Source organism: Podarcis tiliguerta (genome assembly GCF_965153285.1).
Source record: "Podarcis tiliguerta genome assembly, chromosome: 3".
Lineage (NCBI taxonomy): Eukaryota > Metazoa > Chordata > Lepidosauria > Squamata > Lacertidae > Podarcis > Podarcis tiliguerta.
The window spans coordinates 116,694,107-116,714,151 of record NC_139536.1 but is presented as its reverse complement, the minus strand read 5'-3'; the positions used below and the strand labels follow the sequence as shown (position 1 = coordinate 116,714,151).

The 20,045-nt window shown below is 49.7% G+C and overlaps 2 protein-coding genes across 10 annotated transcripts in view; both read right to left on the bottom strand.

The window, feature by feature from the left end:
- Positions 1-255: 255 nt before the first annotated feature.
- Positions 256-13,012, bottom strand: OTX1 (orthodenticle homeobox 1). Its single transcript, XM_083433800.1, has 4 exons — positions 12,953-13,012; positions 9,903-10,192; positions 8,043-8,194; positions 256-2,442 (listed from the first exon to the last, which is right to left on the bottom strand). The coding sequence occupies exons 2-4, from the start codon at positions 9,997-9,999 to the stop codon at positions 1,603-1,605; spliced, it is 1,089 nt and encodes a 362-aa protein (XP_083289926.1). The 5' UTR covers positions 10,000-10,192; positions 12,953-13,012; the 3' UTR covers positions 256-1,602.
- A 5,813-nt stretch (positions 13,013-18,825) lies between these two features.
- The window catches only part of EHBP1 (EH domain binding protein 1), a 270,182-nt gene continuing 268,962 nt past the window's right edge, over positions 18,826-20,045 (bottom strand). For all 9 annotated transcript variants that reach the window (XM_083435289.1, XM_083435286.1, XM_083435290.1 and 6 more), the window contains one exon: positions 18,826-19,889. In XM_083435289.1, coding sequence (XP_083291415.1) covers positions 19,799-19,889 — 91 coding nt within the window. In that variant the 3' untranslated portion in view covers positions 18,826-19,798. The remainder of the gene's footprint in view (positions 19,890-20,045) is intronic.

Below are 20,045 nucleotides of genomic sequence, written 5' to 3'. Positions count from 1 at the left end.
GCGCACTCACACCCTTTCCATTGCGTTTATAACCCCTCAAAGTTTTGGTTGGACGCCAATCCAATTACAGTAATTAAAAGGCAGCTCACTGAGATAAAGTGCGGCGACCCAGCGTTCCCTCCTCCCCTCCCCTTGGAAATAAAATCGATCTGTCCCCGCCAGAGCAGCGGCCTGACAGAGGCGCAGAGCCGAGGGATGCGCTCCAGCCCCTCCGCTGCTCTCGGGTCGCCCAAGAAGGATGACGCAGACAAGGGCTTTCATTAGTTTGAATTTTATTATAGGGATATGTAGATAAAGGGAAGGGGGAGATTTGCCTTACATTTCAACAGGTGACTGTTGCATTAACGGGGTAAATAATCAACTTTACAATTTCGCACTCTCTCTTTCCTCTCCATTCCCGAGAGCAAAGCAGGCCCCAAACGGGTTTTGTTTTTGTTTTTTTGGAGGCGGATGACAGAGTACGCGGGATGTGTCCAGCCAAGGCGACACTAGAGAAAGGAGGACTGGCGTGATATGCTCCGGGGGCTGTTCCGGTGGCGCGTAGCGCATTCCAACTCCCGCACCCACACCTACCCCGCTTTTGTCGCACCCTTTACGTCCCCGCCCCTCGAAATGCCTCTTTCCCTCACCCCCCTCACCAAACGGGGCATTCCTGTCTTTCCCAACTAGTGGAACCTTCCTCTTCCCACCCGCAAAAATTATCGAGATATAAAAAGACCAAAAAAGTTGCAAGGGAAGTCCTGGCCGGGGGAAAAAGATGAGATGCGCGCGGTTCCTTCGATTTCCTGTACGTTAGGCTCAAGATATTGAGTTCACCTTCACCTCAGTTAATCAAACTAAAAATAAAAAGGGTCTCTGGAACGGACTTAACATTACACTATATACACAATTCCTGCCGTTTTTTGTAATACAATCCTACGGAGAGAACTGGGGGAGAGGGGTCTCCCAAGGAGATGGGGGGGGATTAAGAGCTGTACACAGAAGTCTGCAATCGGCATGAAAGCAGACGGCGCTTCCTCCCTCTCACCTTGGACGAGAGTGAGCGGTACAAAGCTTCCAGCAACATGGCTGGGGCGGGGGGAGGAATCTTGTGGGGGGGGTGTCTCCAGGGAACATGTATGTGAAAAGGAGGAGAACGAATTTAGATTTAAAGTTCTCTTCTGTTTAAAAATAAGAGCAGAATGCGGAACATAATCCCAGACAGCGAATAAATAACACACCAGGAGTCCAGCTGATAAGAGAGAGGCGGAGAGCAGCAGGCCTGATCCAGCAGCCCTTTAGCCGCATCCTTGGTTGGGTGGGAAGGAGCTGGAAAAACACGCACGCTATTTGGGCGCGGGGGGCTTACACTTTCTTTTCATGTTCTTTAAACATGTTTTGAAAAAAGAAAAGGGCCGATGAACTGGTCTGCGTGAGAAGAGGCGCTTTGGGGAGCAGGAAGGCCGAGGCTTTGGTGGAGAGCGAGCGCGCAGAGACGGGGCGAGCCCGGAGGACGTCGGCGCTGGGCGGGGGAGCCGGGGGTGGCGGGGCTGCGGGTGCTCGAGCGGAGAGGCGGCGGGCGCTGCCTCCCTCCTTTGGCTGGATCAGACTTCCAGGCGTCCCTCACAGCACCTGGAAGCGCCACGAGGCCTGGTCCTTGTAGTCCAGGCAGTCCGGGGAGTTGAAGTTGAGCTTCCAGGAGGAGGCGGCGGCGGGGGGGGCCGGCTCCTTGTAGTCCAGGCAGTCGGAGGAGTTGAAGGCCAGTCCGGTGCCCCCGTAGCCCGGCTGGTGGTGGTGGTGGTGGTGGTGATGGTGGTGGTGGCTGGAGCCCTGGCCCAGCGGGTGGTGGGCGTGCGGGTGCGCGGCGCCGGCCATGGAGGAGGGCGCCATGGGGCTGAGCTGGTGCGCGTGCGGGTGCGCGTGCATGGGCAGGTAGGAGCCGCAGTCCACGCCGCCGAAGTAGGAGGAGGAGGGCGGCGGGGGCGGCGGGGGCGGCGCGGGGTAGCCCTGCGCGTAGCCGCCGCCCTGCCCGTAGGACATGGGGTAGGAGGCGGAGGGCGCGCCCGAGACGGAGCGCTGCATGCAGGAGGCGGCGCCGCCGGGCGCCAGGGGCTCGGGCACGGCGCCCGGCGAGATGGACGCGGGGCTCCAGATGGACGAGGCGGCCACGGCCGAGGGCGCGCTGCCGAGGGACGCCGAGGACGAGGACGAGGCCGAGCCGGAGCCGCCGCTGCCCGCCGGGTTGCCCAGGGCCGCCGCCCCGCTGGCCGGGCCCGAGGAGTTGGAGCTGGAGGAGGACGACGAGGCGGAGCTGGAGACGGCGGGCGGCGTGAACTGACCGCTGCTCTCCGAGCCCGAGCTCTCCCGCGCCGGCGACGACTTCTTCTTGGCCGGCCGGCTCTTGGCGCCGCTGCCGCTCTGCTGCTGCTGGCGGCACTTGGCGCGGCGGTTTTTGAACCAGACCTGCAAGAAAAAGAAGAGACAAGAAAATGGGGGCGGGGGGCGGAACAGGCTCTTCCAGGAATAAGGGACCCACCCCTGCTCTGCCACCCAGTCTCTTTCCCTCGCCCACTCTGGCACACGCCCGAGCTCCCCATTCCCCCCTACCCAAGGCAGAAGGCGCTGTGTGATCGCAACGAAACAGAAAAGTGCCAAACAGTCTCAATCTAGGCAGAATGGTGCAGGGGGGAAGAGGCCGTTTAGCAGCTGTCCAGTTAGCCTATCATCCTCCATCACTACACATCACTACACAATGGATCTACACATCCATTGCCGGCTTCCTACGAGTGGTAATCAGGAGCCACCAGGCTCTGGCTCAGCGCCTTCTCTCTCGCCAGTCTCCGCGCACTGTTGCGTTCATGTGGGGCCCGCGAGAAAGGGAAGGCAAGTCGCTGGTGCGACCCAGAACAGAAGCCAGCTAACCAATTCTGGGCGACTCTGGAACCCCACGTAGCCACCACAAATCACACCCTCGCCAAAACACCCCCAGACTCAGCACCCGCCTGGCATGACACCCACCTTCCGCTCAGGTGAAGGACGCAAGCCATCATGGTTTGATCAAGTTTCCCCCCTAGCCAACTTCCATCCTCCTCCCAGCAGGCTCCCGCAGAGAGGGGCTGCCAGTCCACCCACATCCATCAAAAAGTAGGAAAGGGAGTGGGAGTCCGCACCAGTTCCACCAACACAGCCCTGTCCCACCAATCCTCCTTATAGCCATTTATAAATTAAGCTGGCAGTCCAGCACCTCATGCACCTTCTACTAGTAACATCCAATAGAAGCAGGCAATGAGCCAGCCATCAGCGTAGGAACATGAGAAGCTGTCTTATACTGAGTCAAACCTTTGGTCCAGCTAGCTCAGTATTGTCTACACTGTCTGGCAATGGATTTCCAGGGTTTCCGACGAGGATCTCTCCGTTCAGAAACTGGAGATTTAATCTGGGATTTTCTTCTCCTAAAGCATGCACTGCTACAGAGCTCCTTGCAGCTCCTTGCCCAAAGGATTGCTATTAAAGAATCCTATTAGCTAGAGATCTTATATGTAGCAAAGATGTTAAATCCATCCCTCCACCTGTCCCTCTCAAATATCTAGCAAGGAGGATTCATCTGCACCCAACAGGCAAATGCTAGATGTGGAGAACTGCACCCCCAATTAAGACTCCGTCCAACAGAACACAGTATTCTCTTTCCAACACCATTCTACATTCCCATCCTACGGAGAGAGGGAGCCATTATAAGGTTACCGATGTCCCGTTTCCCAGGGACAGACCCCGGATTTACAAACCAGTCCCCATACAAAATCCATTGAAGTTGAAAAGTGTCCCCAGATTCATTGAAAAAAATCTGGTAACCTTAAGCCATTAGGAACAAAGTTCTCAGCCTGTTCCGTTCAACAGTACCCAGCTTGGCCTCCCCCCTAAATATATATCTAGAGCTATCATCTTAATATACCCTGCTTTATACTATCTTTTAGGAGACAGTATAACTCTCAGCATACCCAAAACAGAAACCATTCCTTTGTTGCAGACACACCCATCCCAGTACATAGCACCATTAATATCCTTTATGATCAATTAAGAGCAAGCCAGCATTTTTACTGTGTCATTCCTTATCCTTCAACCTGTAAGACTAGTCAACAGGTAGCATTCTATCCTGTTACTACTGCCCACTGTCTACTCTTCCTTTTGCCCATCAGTCGGTCAGTTCCCTCATCTACATCTCCAAAAAGTCTAAGACAATCAGTATCCTGCATCCTTTAGCAAGCTCCTAGATAAACTCTGCTCCACCAAACTACATGGAACAAACATGAACCAAATCCATATCCAACCAAAAACTCTCATAACAGCCACTGCTTTAGTGTACACTTGCCCAGCTGAGTCTATGGCGTAAAAAGGCAAGGAACACCACTCAGTGTTGTCAGTATGAAAGGATATCAGCATCAGCATGATACAGTTGCTACCAACACGCTGAAGAGCAGCCAAATGAGTCTTGTTTCCCATTATTATTACTTATGCAAGGTCGTCTCATCAATTCCACAGGTTCCTTCACACTTTACCAGCCAGAGTTCTCATCTTAACATGAGAAAATCAAGTTGTAACCAGCATAACATCCACCTGTCAGTGCCAAGGACATACAGCCCAGTCACCACCCAGTTGTATTAAGTGCTCTGTTACAGCCAGTCCTTCAGTGAAATTCCCAGTAGAGTTTCAAGACTGTGTCACGTTGACTACCACCTACATATTATTTCACCAACCGTCTGACAGTGTGATGAGCACAGAATTTTTGAAGTTAAAACAGTTTGCTTCCAGGACTTAGCTGCCTTAACACCATTGTAATCACAGTGCACTTATCTATCCTTTATATGGAAACTCAGTTCATCTTATTATCTGACAGACAAGATGGAGCACTCTTAATCACTTTGTGGGAACTGGAATTTCAGTGTAGCAATCCAAGTCCAGAGAGCCCATAGTATGGAATTCAGAATGCTGTAATTCTCACATAAGTCCCTCCCCCCGCCTCCCATACAGGTTATCCTTGTGATATTTGGTAAGCGTTTATGAATCTCAGCCTCAATCGCTAACATTTTAATCATAGATATTTTTTTTGTTAAGTAACATGCCACATCAGCTAGTAGCTATCTCACGAATACAATAACAGTATAGGAAACAGACTTAATTTCAAGTATGTTTGCATTGAACCTTGATCAGAGTAACACTCTTTCCAATAGGTGCTTTACCACTGCAAGTCCCAGTGAGTTTCCAATAGGGCTTGCACATAGGTAAATACATGTAGGAACAGATCTTGGAGCCATTTTAGTCATTAATAGTGTCCTACATAGATAGCTCTCTGTGATCTATTATGCATAGTTGTACTTCACTCCATTTACATGTAGTAAAACACAGCCTGCCTACATAACATGCATGCATGCATTGAAATGCAACAATGACATGCACTTTTTAATTCCTTTCTTTTCCAGGTAGAATCTCACCTTGCACAACAGAGGTGTGGTTGCATTTTAATTACAGGTATATTTACAGTTCTAAAGAGCAGCCTTATGGCCTGTCCTATCTAGTCACTAATACAGCAAGGGAGGTATGGTCAGGAAACCTTGCCTCAGCAGGCTGAAACTGAATCCCTCCTTTTCCATGGGTCGCCAGAGGAAACCCCTGAAATAAGCTATAGCCAGATGAAGCTGGATTGCTTCAAGGGTGGCAGGCTTGGTGTGATGCCAAGCCTAGCTAAGTGGGGCTTCCCCAGAGTTGTGTAGACTGGTCAAAATCTTATTAGCAAAACTCTGCAAATGCAAAATAATAAACACCCTTTGTTCACCTCTCTGCATCAAAATGTTCAAAATGGAACTGGCTCATTTGGACTCCTGTGAAGGAGTATCTGCTCTCCACTCTAGCCCACAGCAGCTGCAGCAGCATCCAAATTAGCAGAATTTAGTTCTAGAGGTGCCCTTTGTTGACTGTTGGGGGTCCATCTGGAGGAAAGTGGGCTTTAGGGAAATAAAGGTTTGAGAAATCTGAGCTCAAAGTGCATTTAAAAAAGATTTTCTTCCTAGGATTCTGACTTGAGCCAAGGTGTGTACGTATACATGCCCACACCCAATCCAAAGACAGCAACCTGAAGTCTGGGAAATTAGCGCCCGCCTGCTCCTAGTCTTTTGGAATAAACAAACTGAAAAGCAAGCCCTCATATATGGCAAAGCCAGTGTGTGAGTTTCAAGTCAACAACTGAGCTTAAGATGCTACAGGAAAGGGAAATGTATGTGTGGGATGAGGTGGGAAGATAACAAAACAAAAGCCTCACATAATGTAGCAACTGGGTCACAATGTTTATTTTACTAGTCCTGTGGGAGTCAGCTGAACTACTTCAGGATCAGCAATGTCTCTTCAATGGGTCTGCACTAGGGGTGCCTAGGGCGGAGCTTTTTTAAAGAGGGGACACTGCAGCACCCAGGGACACCCAGCAGCCGCCATGCCGCCCTGCAATCCCTTGTGGCGCCCGGTGGAAATAGACTTCAATTGAAATTAATGTGATTTTTCCTTCCAAGAAAGGTAGAAATCACAACAAATTTAAGTTGTAAAGAAGTCCTAGTGAGAGACTTCCAACTAATAATGTTTAAGGTTCTGCTCTAAGTGTATTTAGGATTGTCTTGAATATAACACATATTTACTTGGTAATATTTTAAGGAAATTTGCTCCAAATGTGCCTGGGGGAGGAGACGTTAAACATACTGAAACTGATTTTAATAGCTTCTATTGTAAGATATGGCTCCCCCTTATGCTCATGGGGTTGCAAGGTATGAGGAACATACTGGCATATGTGGTGGGGATGTAACTATGTAAACAAGTTCTGGAATTAGGCGGCAACAGAAATTAGTATTATCATAGACAAACAGGTCACTCTGGGCTCTCAGTTATGTCTTTTATCTATTTTTGATGGTGCCAATGCCAATCTTATTTGTAAACAATTCATTTTATATTTGCTGCTTGCTTAGCAGTTTCTCAAGGGTGAAAGGACACATCTTGCTACTCTTTGGACTCATGGTTCAAAAATGTTGTGTTTATTGTCATTTATTAAAAACTGCTTCCAGGGGCGATGCAGACTCCTCAGATTTTGCATTGTTTGGTCGTTGTTCATTATTTACATGACCAAACAACTCATGGTTGCCACACTCCTACTCAATATGATTTTATCTAGTGATGTTTATGAATACTTAATATATTTTGCATAAAAATGAATCCTGTATCCCACCATGGAATATCTTTTATGCTATCCATTCTCTTTATATAGCTCTATTACCTTATAATGTATATTTTCATTCTCTTTGCCCTTATGACATTTTATGATGCATTTTAGTTTGTTGTTTTGTTTATTGAATTGGCAATTTTTTAATTAAAGTTTAGATTTAAAAGGTAAAAAAACCAACCCTGATGAAAATCAATGGGGTTTAAACAAATGACGCACAATCCAACAAAAGTCAGTCACACTTTAAAATTAAAAAGCTACGCGTATTTGTTTGATCTCAAACCCAACCGAACTTGGTGGGCATCAGTTGGATCTAACTTTGGCTGGAGTGTGCCCGTTTATCTGTGTTTAGGATCGGGATTGTTAGCCTCCTGACTACTGAGAAGGAGAAAACAAGTCAATAGAGAGGGTCCAGCTAGTCTTTATATAGCCAAGGGGAATTGGACCTTGACGCCAAACGGAGGCGTTGTTCAGACCCCAACAAGCGGCTTCAAAGCTCCTAATTGTGAGACTTTGGGTTATGTAACTTAAGCGCCGAAAAGTTATTTCGCTCCAGCATTGGCGGGTAAGGAAGAGACAAGAGAGGCCTAGTTAGGTGAGAACTCAGGGAAGATATGGCCGCACAAAAAATGAGAAAAATCCGCAAATTAAAACAAAGCGAACGTTCCACGCGTAAAGTCCTTCCCCGTTTTCTAGCGCGCCCAGCCAAGGGAAGAACAAACCCCCAGCGCCCCCCGCCCCGGCCTTTCCCCCCCACAGGCCAAGCCGCCCTTCTGCCCCAGCTTCGCTGCTTTCCCAAGGGCCATCGGACCTGGACTCTGGACTCCGGCAGGTTGATTTTCAGCGCCACTTCCTCTCTCATGAAGATGTCCGGGTAGCGGGTCTTGGCGAAAAGCGCCTCCAAGACGTCCAGTTGCGACCGGGTGAAGGTGGTGCGCTCCCTCCGCTGCTTCCGAGGGGTGGCTGCGGGTCCCGGGACAGAAAGAGAGGGGGTATTTAGGACCCGTGTCGGCATGGACAAGATCCGCCCCCGCCGCCCCTCCCTGCGCCCCCCCGGCCCCCGGTTCTGGATGGGGAGGTGGAGGAGAGACGCGCGCTCGCCGCTCTCCAGTCCCGCAAGCGAATCAGGGGAGGCACAAAGAACTCCAAATCACAAGGGCAGCTCCTGGTATTTTTAAAAGCGCATAAATATAAACACAAAGCGTCTGTTGGAGTAGGGGAGGGTGAGAAACTCTGCGGACCACAGGGCAGCTCCCGGGGAGGAGGAGGAGGAGGAGGGGAGGGAAGCGCAGACGGAAATTCTATTCGGGTTGCAGACTGAGTTTCCTGAGCGGCCTCCGACGTAAAAGAGCAGCTCACTTGAAGTTCTGGGTCTCTCGGCGACAACCCAGTTAAAATGGAAGTATCTGTACTTAAATAGATTATTTACAGCCCAGTCATTTAAATAATTTTTAGAAAGAACTTTAGTTGGACGTAAGTTCCAGGGAAGACCTTAGGTCTTGAATCCCCCAAGTAAAGCTGCAATCCCAGGTATAATTTACTCCGCAGTAACTGCAGCAGAATTAAATTGGTGCTACTTTGCAGAACAAACACGCTTTTTGGAATGACGGTTTAAAGCTGCAGCCCTGCAATGGGAGCGAGTTTCACTGAAGTCAGCAGAGGGTTACCTCACAGTGAAAGCCCGTAGGATTGGGCTGCCTGCGCATTCAGGGTCAGGAGAACTCAAGCATTTCTGAAGGACAGAGAACTTCTTGAGCTGGGGATAGACAGCACTTTCTCGCATTATATGCCACGACTTCCGGCTTAACTGGGTTGTGGATCAGGCTATAACAGCATTCGAAAAGACACGGTGAAAGCCCATTAACACCCCATTTCTTCATTTCTCAGCAAACTCATCCGTGGGGGCGGGGAGTACTGTGGAGTTATGGACCCGGGAAAAGAGAAAAGATTGGCTCCTAACTTCGGATGGGCAGCCCAAGTTCGCAATCAAAGGATTTCACCCCCACCCCCACTTAGTTCTCAAGCACGAATAACCTTAGGAGAAGTAACATTTAAACGTGTTTGTATTTGGCTTTAGATGTATCCCTCAAAGTGCAAGTAGTTTAGACCCACATTTGTTTTATTTGTAATATTGTCAAGGCACACACTCCAACAACAACAAAAATAAATCGGGTCTTAAAAAGCAAGTCAAAATCTGAAACTTGGCAACTCACACTTTGGACAGTAAACATTTTGCTAGCGTGCTCCCCATTGATTATAATTAGGGACTAAATACCAAATTACTAAATACCAACCTGTTTAAAGGTTGGCCTGGGGTGCTAGGGTGCCATGAGAAATAAGCATTTTAACATTGAATTAAACGCCAGGAAAATCAGCAGTGTTCACTTTCCAATACAGGGGTAGTTTAGGATACCACAGGTATGGGGGTGATAATAAGAGTGGATAATTCAATTATGGAAAATGGTTTTGCTGACCTGGAAAAAAATAATATGATCTATCAGGAGCTTTATCCATAGGCTCTCGGATCCCTTTCGCCTTGTAGAACCTCTACAATAAATTGAGGAACTATTTTATTTCAGCCGCATAAATTAAATACGAGGCTGCCTGGAGGGGCTCGATCTGCCTGGCCAATAATCAGTGGGTAGAAGCAAAAGAGGTTGGTGCTGCTCACCCGGATACCCCACGGAAGGGTGGAGAAGATCCATCGCAGGTCCCGCCAGCCCCAGCCCATTCATGCCATAGGGGGGCTGTTTGAGGTAAGACATCATGCTAAAAGCTGGAAAGATTTTTCCAATTTATCCACACGCAATTAGAAATGTTCTTTTCCCCAAAAGGCGTGTCTTAAAATTCTTGGTTTGTTCGTGGTTTTTTAAAAAAATTATAATAAAAATTTAAAAGATTGATTCTTCCAAGGAGGCGGATGAAGCAAATCCCAGGGGCCGGAGAGCCTCTCACTGCAGCCTGCAGGAACAGAAAGAAAACACACGCACAAGACAGAGAACAAGGCAAAACATCAGCTTTTTCCTAAGTTTCCACACAGAGCGCGCCTATTTTACTCCCTCCCTCTGTTTCCCTCTCATTTATTTGACTTTCAGATAAAGTCAAGCTGGAATATAATTTTATATACAGCTATGGCAGATCCTAACTAAGAAAAAAAACCCCTCTCAAACGCACAAGGAGGGAAGTAAAGCAATGTAAGACTGTCAATTTAAAACAAAAAAAGGGGCAAGGGGTTTCTTCCAAACACCTGGTCCAGGAGTAAGAAAACTTGTACTCGGAGTTAGGCAAGATTAGGTCTTAAAAAAAGGTATACATGCACATACACACTCCGTATAAATAGGGCTTTTTTAAAGGACAAAAGTCAAGTCTCTCCGTCGCACACAAGATGGCGGAAATTCCCCCCACCCGCCAAGAAAAGGGGGAAGTGGAATCAGACAGGGAGTGAAGAGGTGTAACCGGGTGGTGGAGTGGGAGTGGGGAAGGAGGTCTACTCCCCCCCCCCCGAACTTTTTTTTTTAATAACTACAGCCATATTGCCATACAATCGCCGAGGGGCTTCCAGGGGGTACAATACTCCGTGATGAGGGAGATAAAGCAATTATTTAAAAAGATAATTGGATTAAAAATCAAAACGAGATACCAAAAAAGGGGGTAAGTATAATTAATTTGAAAGTGGGGAGAAAGAGACGCTTTAATTAGAAATGGCTAATGGCCTAAAAACAAGCAGATACCGGGAGCTGCTTTGAAATTCACGTTCCAAAGGCCCCCCCGACTGACGGAAGAGCCACGGAGGAAGGCGAAGGAAGACGACACAACAAAGTTGCCTAATTCTCGCATTCATTTCGGGTGGCGGAGAGTAGCGAAGACTGAAGGCAGGATCCTAGGCCCTCTTACTAAAGTAATAAAGTAAAATTTAGGCCAACGCAAACTGTCTTTCAACTACATGAGTAAGGATGGTGGCTTCTATACCCGCAGAATCCCTCTATAGGCAAAACATTCAAGGTGCTGTAGCTGTTTTTAATTCTACAGCTCCTTAAAAGTTTTGCTGTGGTTCCTCGAAGTTATATAATTCCAAGTATTTATAAGAGGGTTTCTGGGGGGATTTTGTAGGCATTTGTTTATTTTTGTTCTCAACTGAGAGAAACAGATATTTAGGTAAATTTTCCCATGTCCAGATCGAGCAGGTTCATTAGCCGATGGATTCGGCCGGAGAGATGCACAAACAATAAGTTAGACAAACCAAGCAGATACAATAAAATAAAATCCCACATCCCGCAGCAGCAGATGGTGGTGGCATTAAGCTCAATTAATTATTGGCCAGAAACCTTAATTGGACTGCAGAAAGCAGAAAGATTACAAAACCAAACCAAACCAAAATAAATAAATAAGAAACAAGAGCAAGAACTATGAAGTGGGATTTAAATTTAAGCTAATAATTTTTTCTTAGGCTGTAAAGGCCGATATATGCCAAATTAATTTAAGGCATTCCACACTCTTAAAACTGATTAACCTGTTGCTGTTTCCCTTAAGTTTGGATTTGCTTTAAAGTTCTCCTTGGTTTGATTTGAGAAGGAAGGGATTTCTGCCTCTTCACGCGATTCAAAAAGTGAAAAGAAAGTCCATCGGCTTTACTTTAGCAGGCTGCGCTCCTAAGTGCGCTGACAAGATTAAGGGCCTTTTGAAACCCGTGTGGTTTCCTTTAGAGGAAAAAACATTGGGATTGGGCCTTAGACTTTGCAAAAACTTCAGCAACACGGAAATTTTTTGTTTTGTTTTGACTTGGAGGATAGTTCCATTCTTCCAGCTCTACTTGCTTTAAAGTATTCAAGACTGCAACTCTCTGAAACATCAACACTTTTGCTTATTTATTTCAGTTGCAAGCCCCCCCCCCCAATGCGTTTTCCGGGATCGCACTTGAATAAGCCTTTCCAAATATCTCCTAAACAGCGGCCCCCTCAGCGCCTTCCTTGGGCGCTTTTAATTTCAGGAAAGGACAGTTGGAGCGAGAGATCTTCGGACGAGGCACCTCGAAGGAGGCCCAGGAATCCCGAGAGGGAGCTGGCCAGAGACCCCCGAGAAATCAGGGGGAGAAAAGCCGGGGGGCGGGCGGGCATAGGTCCTCCCGGACAGGCCAAGACGCAGCAAGTCAACATGGTAACAAAACAACAAAAGTCGACAGACCGGAGTCCCCCTTCGGAGCTCAGCCGCGACTCGCGCGGAGAGAGGAGGCGGCGGCCCAGCGCGAGAAGGGGTCCAAAGGGAGCGAGGGCGGGGAGGTGGCCCGGCCCGAGAGAAGCCGGCCAGGCCCTCGGGGCCCGGGAGGTCCAGTCGGGCGGGCCCCTTCCCCGCCCGGCTCCCGGCGCGCCAAGAGGCCGGAGGCTGAGCGCCGAGTCCGCCCCGGAGGGAGCCGGAGGGGCGCGCCAACTTCGCGCCGGGCGCTCGCGGAGCCCCGTTCCCTGCCGCGCAGCCCCGTTTCCCGGCGGCAAGTTTCGAGGGAAAGTTGGGAGTCTGGTGGCTGCTGGAGTTTCCTCCTCCGCCCCGCCGGGGAGCGCGCCGGGCCGAGAAGGCTCCTGGCCGCCTTGGCTGGGCGCAGAGGCATCGGGCGCAACTTCTCGCCCGGCCGGGGCAGGGCGGCGGGCAGGTGAGGGAGGCGAGAGTCCGGCCTCACCTGCGGGAGGAGGAGGAGGAGGGCAGAGCCCAGGGAGGCAGCGCGTTTGTTACCTTGCCGAGGTCGCGTCTCGCCAGTTCTTAGGTGATTGGAAATGTAGCCCGATGCAGATTGATCACCTTTCCGCCGCCCTGCCCGGGTATGTGAGCGCCAGGCGAGTGCGTAACCCGGCCCGCGCCAATCCCCGGCCTCGCCGCCGCTGAGTGACAGCCGCCCGGGCAATGAGGAGCGCTCCTCGCACGCCCCCTCCCCCGCCAGCCCGGCCCGCCCGCCCGCGCGCGCAGCACCACCAGCACCAGCAGCGGCAGCCCCGCGCCCGCGCCGCCTCTCCCGGCCAGGCTCCCTCGGGGCTCCGGGATGCACGCCCCCGGCCCCTCCAGGCAACCTGCTCCCTCCGCCCGGGACCCCTCGAAAGCGGGCCGGGGGCGGCGAGGGGCGGGGGCGCGCAGGGCCAGCCCTTCCTCGTGCCCCGCGGGGGACTTTCCGCGCCCGAAGGCTGCGCTCGGGGGGGAGACCGGCCGGCCCGCCGCCCCTCGCCCCGCACTGCCCGGGTCGCTCTCTTCCGCTCCCGGCAAATGGTGCCCTTCGCCCCGCCGGGCTTCCTTCGTCGTCTCCCTTAAATCCGAGCCGCGTCGCTCTGCCTCAAAAGAAACTTTGCTGCGCCTGATCTCGGGCGCTTCAACAGCCCGCGGGTCCCCTTCATTTCGGCGCCCGGCAAGTTTTCAGCCGGACTCCGGAGTCCCGAGTTTGGCCCCCGAGCAGGCCAGGTGGACACCTGTTTCCTGCTCTAAACTCCGGGAAGGCAGGTTTCTGGGGAGAGCAAAGGAGGTCCAAGGGGGGTGTATTTCGAGGGAGAAGACAAACGTCGAGACCCAGTAGACGCCTCGATAAATAGATCTCCACGGATTACTTCGGTTCTATAATTCCGCAGGGCAAAAGTCGAAGTAGTGGCAATTCTAGCACAGGCTGCGATGCGGGATGTGCGCGCCAGTCCCCCCCCCCGCCCCTTTTTGTGCCGTATGGATCCCGTTTGCTCGGGCTTCTCCAATCTGCGCGTCGCTGCGCGGCGGCTGGAAACCTGTTGCCGGCGAGTTGCCAGGCAAGCTGCGCGCAGCAGCCTAGATCAGTCCCCGCAGCCTCCGAAGTCCGTCTCTCTCGGACTTGGTAAGTGTCTGAGGCCGAGGAGGACAACTTTAATAAAACATAACCCGAAGTGAGCTCTGATTCTAAGTGTATGGAACAGTAAGTGCCCGCGAAATAAAGTAAATTTGCTCCCAACGACCTTTTGCTAAGAGTGTTACACAAAAGTTCAAAGGGCGTCAGTGGGTCCTCCTGCCAAGTAAGTTTCCTCAGGATGCGGGCATAAGCATAAAAGTGGTTAAAATGCGCAGATGGCAGCCCAGATTGGTTATATCTATACCTACTCCATATCATATTCTACAACGCATTTCCGTTGGCAGTCGCCAGCCTGCACACGCCGCACGCGCATCCATCCACAACACACACCTTCTAAGCGCACAGAGTGCGCGCCACGTCGAGGGTATCTAGTTTATTATCATAAATATTAATAGACACGAATCCTTTACAAAGAATTATTTCTTCCGCCCTTTTTAAAGGAGAGAAGTTTTAATAGAAAGAAAACTTCTGAACATACAAAGAGTAAAGTGAAAAGGAATTGTAATCATCATCCTGGTTTTTTCAAAGGGGAAAGAAACCCTCCGAATCAACTGGTTGCTAACAAACTGAATGAAAGCGAGGTCAGGAAGGGTTTGGTGGCCGCCGCTTCAAAGTGAGGGTCCTCTAACCCGCTGCCCCCGCTCCGCTTTCCCCTTTTTCCGTGAGACACTTTCCCTTTGGAGTCCCAATGAAACACGGTAACAGAATATGAGGGAAGCACACTGTTTCTTTAACTGCTTCTCAAAGGATCCGGGAGATCTTCTTAGGACCTTTAATAAGGCTTTGGTGCGGTCCTTTTGTTGATCTCTCAAAATCAACTCCTTCTAATTGAAGCTGGAGCTGAAAGCGAGCTAATGTTCAAAGGGAGTGACCGCCGCAGTCCTGGCGAAATTACATTTTTCCCCCATTGAGGGGGACATCTAATCAAAGTGGACTGGCGGAGAGGCGAAAGAGAGGGAGAGAGGGAGAAAAATGAGGTTTACAAGATCCTTCTATAGCCCACAAAAGTCAGCGACACGGGCACTTCTCCTCAGAACAAAAGCCGCCGCAGCCCATTGACAAAAAGTAGAAAGATGGGGCAGGCAAAAGAAGGGGGGGGGAGAGGAGTGGAAGGGGGAGTTCTCGCTGGGACCAGTACCTTGGCCAAAGTAGGGGAGACCATTATCCACGGGGGACCTCCGAGCTTTGTGGGGGTTCTTTTCTTCTTTAGTGTCAGTCTCCAGAAATAGCCCCATCAGTGGATTATGGAGTCAGAATAGGGCTCCTTCTGCTCACCCCTCCTCAAAATTCAGAATTAGCTTTAATCTCCCCTTTCCCTCTGTAATAAAGCAGATTGTGCGGGTGTGTGTGTGTGTTGTTTTGTTGTGTTGGGATCCCGATGCTGAGCCGGGCAGGCAGATTCCTCAGGAACGTGTCCCTTTGGCCTCCTCAGAGTCCGATTTGGAGTCTGGCAGCCGCCTGCCTCCGTCTCCAGCTTCGGATGATGCGATCAAGTCTAGTGAAAAGCTCAGAGTATCAAGTAGCACTAAACCCCTACGCTTTACTTCTCTCTCTCTCTTTCTGTGTTTCCCCCCTCCCTCCCCCTGTAATAAGAGTATTTGTCTAATCCCAAATTGCAGGCGAATTTCCTTAATGCTCAGCCCATAAAACCCATGGATTAAGGGCAGGAAAGGGGGGCACCAGCAACTCTCAGAGCCAGAGAGAAGCCAGGGAGACACGGACACAAAAAAGTTTAGTATGTGGCGGGGGAGACGCGGAAGATGCTATTTTTCCTCTCTCTCCTGCAAACCTTCAGGTGCAGAGACGCTAAACCGGCAGCGGTCGCAGACTGGCAGGAGGAAGCCGAGGCGATCTTGGGCCGCAGGTTCGGGGCGCGCAGAAATACGGCCTAAGGCTCTTTGCCTCTTTCTCGAGACACCCGCTTGGAAAGAACTTCTCCAGCCCGGCGCTGCTTCCCCGCCCGGCCTGGTCGGCACCTTTTGGGAAGCAGCTGGCGTCGAGCAGGGGCTCCCACTCAGGGGGCCCTGACTTGGCAGGCGCAGGTAAGGGAAGGGAAGGCGCCGCAGCGAGACGAGGGGGGGGGGCAACAGAGGCGTGAGAGCTGGAGAGATGGTCGCCGCCGTCGTCCTGTGGTGGGTGGGGTGATCGTGCATTTTGGAGGCAAAGGGTCCCCAGGCGAGGGGGAAAGGGACACACATCCATCCATCTCTCTCTCTCTCAGCAGCCAGCGTGCCTCTTGCGCGCAACTTTGCATTTCCAAAGTTCAGCTCCCTTTTTACGCGCTAGGTGTTCTCTGCTGCTTTGGTGTTCGTTTTGTTTTGATGCAAACGCCTACTAGTTATAGCTCCGGGAAAGAGGCAGGAGCCTCTCTCCTAAGCAAGAGGTTTTCTCGTGAGCGAAGGGTTTCCTAGATAACCAATGACTAGAGTTTTAGGATGGACTCCGGATGGTGGAGAGCTCTCCCCGAAGAGAGTTTCCTTTTCTTCGAAGGAAAATTCGGGGAGGCGCCTCCCTTCCCTTCGGCAGTCCAGCCGCTTGAAGGAGAAGGAAGTGGCTGTGAGTCCCGGCAGGAGGGCCCAGAGCCGGGGCGAAATAAGCCCCCCGATGCTGGAGGGGCCACACCAAAGCTGAGCCCGAAAGTTACCTGGAAGCAAAGTTCCAGGGAGTCTGTGGCCCTTCCTTCTCCAAAGGATTGCTTTTCAGGGACTTGTTGGGCTGTGCAAAATTCGAAGCTCGCTTTCCTCTCATCTCCCTCCCTCTCAGGATATCTAGAAAAAGTTTTCCCAACTGTGAATTTAAGAGAGAAGCAAACGACGAGAGTTAGGGGTTCAGGAAAGAACCCCCGTTTGTGCCAACACCGCCCTTTCCCTTCAGCCCTGGGAAGCCTCACCAAGCAAACCCCATTATCCGGGGGCCCCTTTCAGCTCGGCTGGGGACAGGCCCGGCTGCTGTGTCCTGGCGGGTCCCCTTTCCAGGGCGCTCCTGGGGTCAGCTGAGCTTCCAGCGGGGTCCCCGCAGGGCTCCGCCTTCCTGCCCGCGCACTTTCACCACCGCCGCCAGAAAGCGGCAGAAATCCCTCCCGCCCTTCGACTTGTCCTGCGCGAAGTCCAGCGAGAGGCCAAGAAACCCGGGCAGCCCCCAGGGCCGGGAGAAGAGCTCCCCGCCCAGCCCCGCAAGTGAGCCAAGTCACGATCCCTTTCCCCAAGAGCCGGAGCGGGCGTCGGGCTCGTCTTGACCCGGAGGCTGCGGGCCGAGCCCGCTTTGGGTGCCGCCGCCGGAGGAGCCGAGATCTCGGGATGGCAGAGAGAGAGGCAACAAAAGAGGAGGGTCGGAAGCGGAGCAGATTGCTGGCCGCAAATTAATAAATTCTAACCTGACTCTCGCAAAGCACCAAAGCGAATTAACCTGCATTATGACAAACAAGGAAAAAGGTCTCCCCCTTCTCTCTCCCTCTCGGCCCAAATTAGCAGCGGCTTTTAAAGGCGGACGGTGGGATTTGTTAGCTTTGCAGGATGGCAAGGAAAAAGGCTTGGGGAGGGAGGCGGGAGAGAAGGATTGTGGGAGAAAGAGAGACTGGAAAAGGGGAGGAGAGACGGGAACCGAGGGAGGGTGGAGGGGAGAACAGGAGGGAGAGATTCTGGCCCGAATTTCATCCAGTAGTCGGCGAAGATAAGAGGTTTAATTCATTTAGCATATGAACGCCCTCAGAAAGCGATTCCCATTATGGATACATCCAAAGCACAAGGCGCAGGTCCCTCGTATTTACACTGGCACTTGTTATCATTTAACCGGATTATTCACGATGTGGATTTTGTAACATATCGGGGATTCTCCTTGTGCCGCTTTCTGTTTTGCCTCCCTCCCAGTACAAGACCCTGAGCTGGATCCGAGAAGCGCGCTCTCGCTCTTCTCCATCTCCCCTCCCACCGCTGCCCAAGGAGTTTGCATTGGCTGGATCACCTAGGCTGCTCAGGAAGAGCAGAATCAACAAGAACCCCGTTTGTGAGGCCTGCTAGGAACTTTTCCCCACAGCAAAATTTATTATTAAACAATATTTTTAAAAAGCACAGCGCAGTTTATACAATTACTTGTTAAGCAAACTCAGCTCAGATTGAAATGGCACAACCTGCCGTTTATCTTATTTGAAAATTTTAATAAAGTGCCTCCAACCTCTCCAGACAGAAAATCCCAGCTCCTTAGGCAAAACTCTTGTCCACCTTAATCACAGCTATCCTGCTCACCTCCCTGAATTCCATGTAGAGGCAGTAAAAAATGCAGGAGGCTGCATTGCCCATCTGGTTAATTAGGTTAAAACGTGGGGCTGACACAAACTTTAAACAACAGCTTAGTAGAGCTGTTCGAAGGCAATGCTACGGCAAATATTTGTATATGAAACACCAACGTAGAAAACATTGGTGCAACAGTATCGGAGCCAGAAAACTTGAAAAACAAAACATGCCCCCACCTCAATTTGTTCCTATTTTTCAGTCAACGTTCGTCAGAAAGCTAAACATAAACTACGTAAAAGTAGATTTACAGTTCAATCCTACACTCAGAATGAAACCAGACTGAGTTCAGTGTGACTTACTCCCAAGTAAATGTGCATAGTATTGCGGCCTTATTTAGTTTTGCACAGATGTTATGTCTAAAAATAATAGCTATGAAGTTATGCCATAAAAACATTCATGAGAAATATCAAGATTATTATTATTATTATTAAAGGTTTTGTAAGAAAAGGAGACCACCAGAGTTATGGTAAGAAAGATCCAGCTTTATTGAAAATTTATACATAACTCAGTATTGTAATAAATAAATGTAACAGTTTCCACAAAAATGAGTGGGATGCTAGTGAAGGATATATTAACTTGCAAGGGGATTTTGCAGATAATGGCAAGACAGGCCCCTGATGGATACACAATAAATATTAACAGCATTGTGGAGCCAGAATGCAGAGGTTGAACAAAATGAAGAGAAGGGAGCTAAACTAAGAGGTAAATAAATAATTAATAAAAATGGAATTGCCTCTAAAGATGATTTTTTTTTGTAAACTGATCACACTTCAGTCGGTCTCATCATTACAATCACTTATTCAGATCACAAGGCTTTTGAAAGGTATAGGTTAAAAAACCTTCTCTCTGAGCACATCAAAAAGTCTTAAATTTATAATTAAAATAAAAATGTGAAACTGCTGCTGAAATAAACATTGGTAAATATAGCGCATCGTAATAAATGGTCTGAGTATAATCTAGCTAAACAATTTTAGGTAGCATATTAAGTATTACACACAACAGGACTGGATGAAATCATTCAAAATTATTTTTGTCTTCTCTCCCTTTGCAGTATTATTACATAAAAGAATGTATTTGAAAGTTATTTCAACAAAAGATTAAAAAGCCAGGGTTTCTCCCCTTCTTAAACAACCCAGGTGCTGCCACAACATTTGAATGCAGACTTATTTAAAAACATGTAAAATTTTTGTCTAAGTCTGCAAGTAAATCAGGGAGAAAGGTGATTTTGAAGGAATATTGCTTGAATCGGAACATGTGGGGTGAGGGAATAAGAAAACAATTTGGGGTAAAGCTGGTCTAGTCAAATGGAAGGTTTAAACATTTTCTGAAGTTTATTATTTGAGATTTTGTCTTTTTAGTCTTGTGTCAGTATTTCCAAAATGTAAGAAGGGTTAAGCTATAAAACACAACAGTATCTTGCCCCATGAAAGCTAGTCACTGAAGGACACATTTCTCTTCTTTCTTGGCCATCTTTCCTTTGTTTTGCTCCAGGGTCCTTTCCAAATGCTCATCTTCCTCTTCGGCCCTGGGAAACCAAACACAACTGTCATCAGTTTCCCTAATAAAGCTCTACTTCACACGTCAATGCAATAGGTATTGCACAGAACCTCTCAGAAATTCAAGTCCCAGCTACTGTTCACTTAAGGGACCCTGGGCGGTGGGAAAGGGAAGGGAGGGCTTG